Source organism: Penaeus japonicus, unplaced genomic scaffold, assembly GCF_977035675.1.
Source record: "Penaeus japonicus unplaced genomic scaffold, GWHDUDI00000001_assembly GWHDUDI00000003, whole genome shotgun sequence".
Classification (NCBI taxonomy): Eukaryota; Metazoa; Arthropoda; class Malacostraca; order Decapoda; family Penaeidae; genus Penaeus; species Penaeus japonicus.
In genome coordinates this window covers 21,592,728-21,602,727 of record NW_028234405.1, presented here as the reverse complement: position 1 = coordinate 21,602,727, position 10,000 = coordinate 21,592,728, and the positions used below count along the sequence as shown (strand labels likewise).

The window sequence follows — 10,000 nt, the reverse complement described above, 5'->3', positions numbered from 1 at the left end:
TGTTATGGTCACTCCACTGTAGAGCTGGCAACCCTGTGTTGCTGCTCCTATAGTCCACATCACCCCTCTTTTTCAAGGCGAGGTCACGGGGCATCCACTTACTGGTTACCCTTACTGTCCCCACTGCATTCGTCTGTCGGGACTGGAGTATATGGAAAAGAGATGGGGAAGTATACCAGTGGTCTACAAAGACAGTGTACCCTTTCCCCATGCTACTACTCATCTCCAACAAGTCCAGTACTGACTTCATTGAGGCTGGAACAGTGCTTTTATCCTGGCCTGTGTAAATCCAGAAACACGAAGAGTATGGATGGGCCAGTACAGGCCAACAATTTGTACACCTTGAAACCAAACCTAGCCCGCTTAATTTTATTGAAGGTGACAAACCTCAGTCTCCCGTGGAACTTCCACAAAGACTCGTCTATGGCGATGTCTTTCTCGGGGACCAAGGTCTCAACAAAGGCAGTGTTGAGGGCGTCTATAACTGGTCGGAGTTTCCACAAACGGTCCACGGGAACCTCTTCCCCATCCTCTAGATGCGCAAAATAAAGGTAGGTAGTGAGGTGGTCAAACTGATCTGGGGACATTGTCTGTGGAAATAGCTCGACATGAACAGTTGGATGATGGGACCAGAAATCCCAGTAACGGAATTTTGTGGAACGCCATCGTCACCTGCAGACTAAAGTACGCCATCAGCTCCTACTTGGACATGGGAGGATACCTGCATACCTAGAAGCAGACAAAAAAGCAAACGTCAGTAACACAATTCCAAATTCGATAAACAAGTTATATGTACACAAACTGTAATAATATAGGAGACAATAACAGTGAAAAGTTACAAACTCACCTATTGGTCTCGCAGATGATGTGTTGAAGGAGATCATCCGTGAAAAAACACTGGAAGATCTCAAGGGCGCTGCTGGTTGCATCCAGGTCTGCCTTGACCCCAGGAGAACCAGCAAACCAGAACCTTTTTGGGACATTATGCTTCTTTCCCCAAATTAAATTAAGACTCCCAGGTTCGTTCCTGTGCCACACTTTGGTGGCAAAGGTAGACAATGGCTTGTCACTATCGAGGGTTGTGTCTGCCTGTCTGACATATTCCAGCTCGTCCTCCTAGCTTGGACCATTGTCACTGTCCTCCTCTACCCTGCGAGGAATGTATTCTTCCCCGCTACTCTCCTTCAGAGGAGTAGTTAGGGGACGTCAGTCTTCGCAAGGCAGAGAAGGCAGGTCTGCGGCATAACCTGGATGTTGATTGCTGGGGCTCATAAACATCTGAACAGGAGGAGGGAAAGAGGAGCGTTTGGCACTGTCTCTTCGGAGTCATATTGAGTAATTTATGGGGGTCATTGACCTCCTTTTATACCCGAGATTTTCCAACATGGAAGAAGTGGAAGAACATGGAAGAAGTAGGCCAATCAGGTCAATGTAATGACATTTATCCTGTGACGTTGGTCAGATGTGATTTTATGTAAATGGTTATGCAGGATTCACATGACTCACGAGACAAAACATCATCATAACGTCACATCTGTGGTATTGGTTGCATGTGACTTCACGTAAATAATGACGCGCGATTCACGTGACGACGCATACAGTGATGGGAAACTGTTAAAATCTCTGCTTTTATCTATTTACTTTACCTGTCGCCCGCTGTTGCAATGGTGGCGCACGGCAAAGGCGGAGATGCAATTTGTGTGTAAACATATAGTGTCAATAAATAATTATGTTTAAAATCATAAAATTACCTTATTTCGATTATTTCTTGGCTTAGAACACTCCTGCATATCACTCGTCATCAACTGGTACATTTTCAGAAATGTGACACACGTGTGACACCCGTTATAGATGATTTTCTGGGACGTCACACTGGTGTGACACACCGTCATCGTGCACTATTTGCAGTGTCACACGGGTGTGTTAACCGTCGTCATTGGGTTAACCCATTGCAGACGGAGATAAATTTGCTTGCCCAACCTCCAGGATAGGTTTTATTTTAGAGAGAGACCGCTTGAAGCAATATAATTTGAATCATCCCACTCTCTTTCAGTCATTCATTGTAAAACTAGAGCGGTTTTTGTGTTTTATTTTTTTGTGTGTTTTATTGAGTTTAGAGACTTATATGTGCCATATGACAGGCTCTATCAGTGCTGCAGTTGACTAAAATTGTAGTATATTATCCATATTAGCTCATTATTTCCTTTATACTCAATGTGATAGAAGTATTGCTGTTTTATGGGAGGACATAAGACAACTTTATTTTTTCGTATTTTTGTGCTGTCATGAACGAATACGAAACATATAACCCCCTACAATAAAGATAACAAGAAGAGGTAGGTAAGAGGAATGAAACCTGTGCTTGTGACTGTGAGTGCCACAGTGAAAGGCATCCATATTGGCACAGGAGCACATTTTAGACACTGGGTATGGATTGAGTCACCTTCCTCTTCTCGTTCTGCCTGCACATCCTTCATCGGCGGTAGTTTTGAGCAAGGGTTCATCAACTTAGTGTGTGCCATCGCTCTATAGAGACAGTGCTTGCTAGAGACCGTGGATGGGTGCCATTCAAGGCTCTCTCTCCTGCTGGTGCTAGGAAAAAGTGGTACCATCTAGGTTTTGGACGTTAAGCTAGCACGGTATTACGGTAATTATAGTAATTATGACTGCAGTAGCCATCATCACTCATTCCTTTTTCATAGCACAATAAAATAGCATAGTATTCCAAAATCCCCGAATGTCATGTACGTCATGACACCCGTCGTCAGGCCAAAGCTCCTACGTCATGTATGTCATGACACCCGTACGCAATGGGTTAACCCATTCATGATGGTACATATTTTTCCCTACTCCCGTATCTTCTTGGATGATAACAAGGGCATGACACTTCATTATTTTTACGCTTCAAGGGGTCGCACTGAACCACTCAGAGCCTTTTTCACCCACCCCATCCTTATGTTTTGCATGATTGCATCTACAATGTAAAATCATGTAAAAATATTGCATTGTTAGGAGTTATTTCAGTGGAAAAACATGTTACAGCCATGCTTTTCTAGTATTCATTTCTTCACTTCTATGTGGTAATACCAAAGGAAAGTGGAAGCATTCTTTTAGTGGGGGTATAAAGAAAGTTTTTTTTTTTTTTTTTTTTTTTTTTTTTTTTTTTTTTTTTTTTTTTTTTTTTTTTTTTTTTTTTTTTTTTTTTTTTTTTTTTTCCAAAATTAAAAGAACATTATGAATAATAATACATGTACATATGACTATGTACATGTACCTCATGTTATAACATGAAGTGATATCATGGGTAATTGACAAATTAGAAATAGTATTACATTAGTAATTTTCTATTTTATTTCATTTCTTGACCAATCCAATCACATTTGATTTTACAATAGTTTTTCGATTCAGGTATTTTTATCAATGGATCAGGAGCAGAAATTACCATGATGTCATCAGTATGACGTAGTTTTCTGTGACATCATTTTTTTAAACATTATATCACATTTTATGACATTCAAACACCTAAACTAAAGTAACAGAGTCTAAGAAATTATGAAAAATAATTCTATTTAAGAACAATTTAGCGTTCTGTTGCTGACGTTTCAGCACGTCACAACTGCCCCACCCGGAACTTGGTGAGAAAATGCACAGCATTTAATATTATCAAAAGAACTAGTAAACATAATAACAAAGGAAAAAGGAAAGAATGTTAAGATTGTTGTTGAGGATGGAAGGATAGAATAAGGAAAAGGGCAAAGTGAGAAAAGATTGGCTGAAGGAAAGATAAGGGAGAACCTGATATAGCTTTACCACCTGAACTGCTACTTTATTCCTTGGACCAAAGGGAAATTTTTTTCACATGTAATAATATTTATCCCTCTTTCCAGGTGAGCTCCAGAGTGTAGCATTCCTTGCCCCATCAGTGACACCTTGGTACCCTGCTCCAGTCCCAGGAGGGACAGCAATCAACCCTTCCCTTCGTCTCTACTCACATGATACAGCAGATATCCTTGACTACACTCAATATCACCTGAACTTGGGTGAAATCCCAAAGGAAGAGAATGGTGGCATGCCAGATTGGAAAGTTTTTTACCATGCAAGGGCCTCGTATGGACTAGATAAACTCGATGTTACAAACATGGCTGGCCTGTACAAAGAGCTTTCCACTAATGATAGCTTGTTCCAGCAGTATTATCTGCGAAATTCTGCAGGGTACAACAATGGTGTCTGTGACATTGATTGCAAGCTTAATCACTTATGTGCAATAGGCCACATAAAAATAGAAGCACTAAACAAGTGTATGGGCATTAATGACACCACCAGCACTGACACATTTGAATCTACAACTTTACTTTACCCAGAACCAGTCCAGAGTTTCATCCTTGAGGATGGATCACCAGTCAGTGCAGACAACTTTGATGATAATTCGGATGGCACCTCACACCTGGTGATCATCATGGTAGCCCTTGGCATGACTCTCATGGTTGTTCTTGCAGTTACTTTAGCAGCCATGTTGGTAGTCATAACACTACAGAGGAAGGGTGCGTTAAGGAGAGAAGGGTCTGTCCCTGTATCTGAGCTCAGCTGGGGGCTTCGGCAACAAGGGTACAAACCATTTTAGGACTATTTGGCAGAATATTGAAGATGTGGATTTATAACTTGTGATAGATAATGTGATAGAATAAATAACTAAAGAAGGAAGGATTTGCAAATAGTTTAGGTTGTGAAATTTTGGTAGCAGTGTAGGTTCATTTATATATTTATATATATTTTTTTCATGTCTTCGTTTCATCCCATTTGATATATTGCTTATTGAAGAGGAGGTCAGGTAGTATATTACCTTTGTCATTAATTTTCAAAATATTTATTTGGCTAGCAACACTTCAAATGGGTCAGGTGCTACTGAATTTACTTCCCTTGGTTGTTAATACAATGCACGTGAATGGTACATGTTGTCTTATTAGGAGTGATAGATATGAGAGAGATCAAGGATTAGGCTTTTATTAACTTTTCAGCATCAAAGGATCATTTCTGTTGAAAGGATATTATGATTTATTATCAGCTGGTAAAAACAGCATTTTGATGGCATTTGACAAGATTGTGCTAAAGTTAGGTTGTAAACCAATTTTGTTTTTGTTGATTTGTATTTACCATAGGAATAGCATATTCCTTTTTGACTGCATGATTTTCCTTTGGTTGTACTCTGTCCTGTTCCAGAAAAGATAGATAGTATGCAAATTCCTCTTAATGATTTATGGCAGAGGTTTTATTGTAAGGAGCAAAGAACATGTGCTTTATCTTTTGCAAAATCGCTATTGTATACATAGGTGAATTTTGATGTCAGGCCTTGAGGAGGCATAATGAGAATAATGCTACACGTCCATCGTGTGTCTTACAGGGGTCATCACATGTCCGTCAGATGTTACAGTATTTTTTTTTAACAAATGTTTTAGTTTGTAGATTACTTTAAATTTTCAGATCTAAAGGCAATTCAGAACATTCCGAAAAAGAATTCCAACTTATGTTAAAAGTGCTCTAAAACCATAGAAAAAAAAGTGCAACCATAAAAATGGAAAATATTGGCGTTATTCAAATGTTGAAAATATCTATTCATTCTGTGGACTGTTTATGTAATTTTAAAAGAAAGTCAGATGAAGAATGGGATTTTATAACCCCCAAAAGATTTTTTTTTTTTTCTTTGATACATTTATATTGGCTCATATTTATATGAATTTGGAAGTCTGATATAAATAAATTGTACATTTTCTTCAAACAACTTCTGGTGTTTTGTCAAGAGAGCGACTGTTGCTGTATTTCATCCTTTAGGAACCAATACAAAGCATGGCAGTAGAAATAAAAGAAGTGATTATTTGATTCCCGTCATGAGCAATAGTATTATTTGAATGTTATACTATTGTTTTCCAGGAGAAGAGGGATAGTATATAAATATTGTAATAACAGAAGATTGTCAAATTTGATGTTACTTATTCAGTAAAAAAAAAAAAAAAATGTAATCAGTGTTAAGTACTAAGAGAAAATCAGTGGTGTTTTAAAGCTTTATGTCAAATTTCTTGGTCAGTTGAGAGTGTACTCTTCGAGTGCTCTCTTTTGTTCACTGTGCTAGTCAGTAACATGGTATTTGTATCTTGGTGTATAGGTGTTCTTTACATCACTGAAGACCATTATCGCATAAACCTAGATTTCATTGTGGCACCACAGTTTTCAGGTGAAGGTATCCTCTCACTGATAATGATATGAAAGGATTTTTATGCATTTGTTCATAGCTATACCATTGACCAGTGAATAATTGGAAAATACTTTGTCAGATGGAAGGATTTTCTGATGTGGCAAGAGATTGATTGTTGAATGAGGTGTTTATTTCCAGTTAATTAGAATAACAATAAATAATGGTTTTATGTGATGTATGATTACATTAAATAACTACAGGTTTCAGATCATCTTAATCAAAGCACTGTAAAAAAAGGAAAAACCCTTTGTCTCAGCACCATCAATGTTAGATTTTTTTGTTATATTAAGCATCAATGTGTAAAACACTTTTATGGCCTACTGTGCAAATAGAATCATTATTCTTGGTGTATTCCAGCTAATCAGTACGGCACCATTGACTAACCACCTTGCTTTTTAAATGTTTCAGTGTATGATGCAGAGATATTTTCAATGATAAGTGTGTTTTTGCAGAACCTATTGAATTTATTCTTGTTCTACTCACATTATCACATTTAAGTCAGTAATTGTTTTATATAGAACAGTTTATTTATCTATTAATACTTATTTCTTGTAATAGAGACCAGATGCAAGGGGAGCAAGGAGGCCTTACAAATAAATCTATAGATAAACTAAAGCAGAATTCAGAGTAATTTAGTCATATGGGTTTATTTTCAGAACAGTATGCCATGCTACTACAGATTTTTAGAAATTAGCCTTGTGAGAAATGCAGTCAGGTACTTAAGTCTGGAGGAGTTTGGAAAGTGTGGGTTATGGTTACTACCTGTCAGGGCTTCTTTTAATGTATTAACTTAGATGCTTGCTAGATTCCATTGTTGTATCTGCTTTCTTAACCCACTCATGACGGGGGCATTCCAGCCTTGCATGTTACAATGCCGGGGCTCTCGAACGCATAGGCCTAAATCAGTTAAATAAACGACGCCATATGACATCACCCTGCGAACGGGCCTTGAGTGCGCGGTACCCGTGGTGTACCACCCGTCCAGAGAGGGTTAATATTAACATCTATTTCCTCTTGTGCACTACTTTCATAGCTGTGCTTAGTTTTCTAATTATTAATTTCACTTGCTCCATTATGACAATCTGCTCACCTGCAGAATGATTATTTAAAATTCTTTGCCCAGCCAACATCTGAGATATGCTGAAAGGACCTCTTTCTCACATTCTGTGCTTAAAGAAAAGGACAGAATTTAAAGCAAATGGAACAGACCACTAATGAGACTACCAGGCATGTTTGATGCTGTTGTAAACAGTATGCTGTGACAGGCAGGTTGATGGGTTTAACTCCTCAGATAAATAGGAAATTTGCAATTTTTTAAATAAAATATTAGAAACTTAGATTTTATATGATTTTGTATGATAGGAAATAAATAGGTAGGGGGGATAGTATTTATTTTTATCACAGTATTATTATTATTATTATTACTTATTTTCCTCTTGCAGATAATATTCTGGAATTAGATACCAAGTAGAATAAAATAAAAGTTTATTTTATTTTCCTGTTCTGTCATTTCAAAGGAAACACAGGAAATCTACATTATCTTGGTCTTGTACATCTATGTTGCAAAGATATATGTAATTCACCTTATGCAAATGCAAAAGGGGTATATTATGCAATACATGTATTTTTCCAAATGCTAAAAGTGAAATCATTAACCTTTCAAGTGACACCAAAAATACTGGAAATATCAAAGGAATAGATACAAGTTTTCATCATAATTATGCAAATTTGTAATCTTTTTCATGTGTATCTCTCAATTTATTCTCAAGTGGGTTTTGAAATGAAAGGTCTTGGCAACATCATTCACAAAAGGTTATTCACACACATGGAAATTGCCTCTATATAATTACAAGTTCTTCAGAGCATTCATACAAAAAGAAAATCACCGGAAAGAAGGTATAATAATTACATTAAAACCACTATTGTATCACATTCACACAGGCAGTAAGACCCATCCCAACAATACAAACTTCAACAAGAATCTTATTCTGGATATCAATCTTGATTAAAAAATACACATAAAATAACAATTAACAAAAATCTGTGAGTAAGATATAGTATTAACAAAATATAGTTCCAGAGGTACCAATTGCGTTAGTAAAATCAATATGATTCCTATGTGCATAATATGACTATGATAGATTGTGCAACTTTTCCAATAAGAACTTTTTCAAAGATTTCTAAAGTTCTTTTTCTACCAACTGCAGACTCAGATTTGAAGTCTGCACTACAATTGGTCAATTTAAAATTATACATCCAACAGGCAGTAAAATTATACATAATGTAGTTGCCGGCCCATAAGGCATCATAAGTTATCAGTTAATCTTTAAAAAAAAAAATGACAATAAAATAAAAAACACAAAAGAATAATAACTATATCTTTACATGCCATCATCAGGATATGGCACAACTAATGGTTGGCACCTCTATATTTCTATATATCTTTTCCTCTTTATACTTCACCTGTTCTCGACAGGGCTATTTTGGCTCTAAATGGTAAAAATGTCGGAACATTTGAACACGCAAGGCTAACGCGTCGGGATTCTCGGCTGCACTAGCCGCGAGTGAGTGCTGTAAACCCACTCACCTGGTGCGCCACCCTTGACGAAATAACTCGTCCCCGGTGTCTGACCCAAAAACCATTCGAAGTGATATCTTGTCACCCGTTGTTAAGGGGTTAAGTAAGTTATGGCACTAAAACAACATGGCACTGGAAATTATTACTAGTATTAAAAATATATATCTTCTTTCATATGGGAAATATATCACTCAAAACAACAATCTGTGTCTTCATATTACACCAGTTGAATGCCTACTCATTATAAGAAACAAGTATACAAAAATAAATTTAAAAAAAGCTAAATCTTCCAAATATATCCAAAGCTCTACTTCAATCAAAAAATTTAATGGCATCTAATTCTCTAGTTCAGTTGTCCAACTTCAGAGGTAGAAGAAATATTTAAGTTACATCATTTTGTACATTACATGAAATGCTGGAATATAAACAAAAATAAGAAAAATTGTGCTTTAACTATACATTTCTCCATATTCTATAGTGCATAAATATACATTTATGTGTTCACATTTAATAGAGTTCATGCCTAATCTGTCCAAAGATGGTGTTTTAATATGAAAATAAGCTCAGCTGCAAACTCTGTATTTTAACATTTTTCAAACTTAAAATCAAAACTACAGTGCTCTGAAATATATCAAGATAAAACAAAGAAGTTGATATATTGACATCAAAAGATTCTTTACACTGGATGGGGAAAATAATAAAAATATAGGAATAAAAAAGAAAAATAATGATCATGGAGTTTAGGTCCACTGATATCGAGAATGATTTCAGTAGTGTCTGGAGAAAATATAAATGTTTTCTAAATTGTCTTAATTCCATAAATGAAATATAGCCATGGCTTAATATGTTAGATGCATCAAGGTGCCCCAGGTGAAGATACTTCAGCATAGGTGCTGCGGACCAAGTCACTCAGTGATGGTGGCTTGGTGGGTGAGTGTCGGGTGTGCATGGCACAGGACAGCCCAGGATCGAGGACACTGAGAGCACCACCTACCAGATGGAGAGAGCCAGTCACCAAAACCTGCAGAAAGGGGAGTAAAATATAATATAATAAGAGAAGGAGAAATAAAATGTTGCAACTAAAAAGATGAATAAATTGGAGCAAAAATACACCAATGGACAAGTAGCAAGAAAAAGACAAATTATGCAACAAACCTGGACCTGAGAAGCCTCCT

The 10,000-nt window shown here is 36.8% G+C and overlaps 2 protein-coding genes across 3 annotated transcripts in view; one reads left to right on the top strand and one right to left on the bottom strand.

Annotated features, from left to right (window-relative positions):
- Window positions 1–7,889, top strand: part of LOC122261642 (acid sphingomyelinase-like phosphodiesterase 3b) — a 16,434-nt gene extending 8,545 nt beyond the window's left edge. For both annotated transcript variants that reach the window (XM_043029403.2, XM_043029404.2), the window contains exon 7: window positions 3,888–7,889. In XM_043029403.2, the coding sequence (XP_042885337.2) occupies window positions 3,888–4,621 (734 nt within the window). In that variant the 3' untranslated portion in view covers window positions 4,622–7,889. The remainder of the gene's footprint in view (window positions 1–3,887) is intronic.
- A 187-nt stretch (window positions 7,890–8,076) lies between these two features.
- LOC122261641 (folylpolyglutamate synthase, mitochondrial) overlaps window positions 8,077–10,000 on the bottom strand; it is a 14,571-nt gene continuing 12,647 nt past the window's right edge. The window contains exons 10-11 of the mRNA XM_043029401.2: window positions 9,981–10,000; window positions 8,077–9,846 (exon numbers count right to left, since the gene is read on the bottom strand). The exon at window positions 9,981–10,000 is cut by the window's right edge and continues 318 nt beyond it. Coding sequence (XP_042885335.2) covers window positions 9,682–9,846; window positions 9,981–10,000 — 185 coding nt within the window. The 3' untranslated portion in view covers window positions 8,077–9,681. The remainder of the gene's footprint in view (window positions 9,847–9,980) is intronic.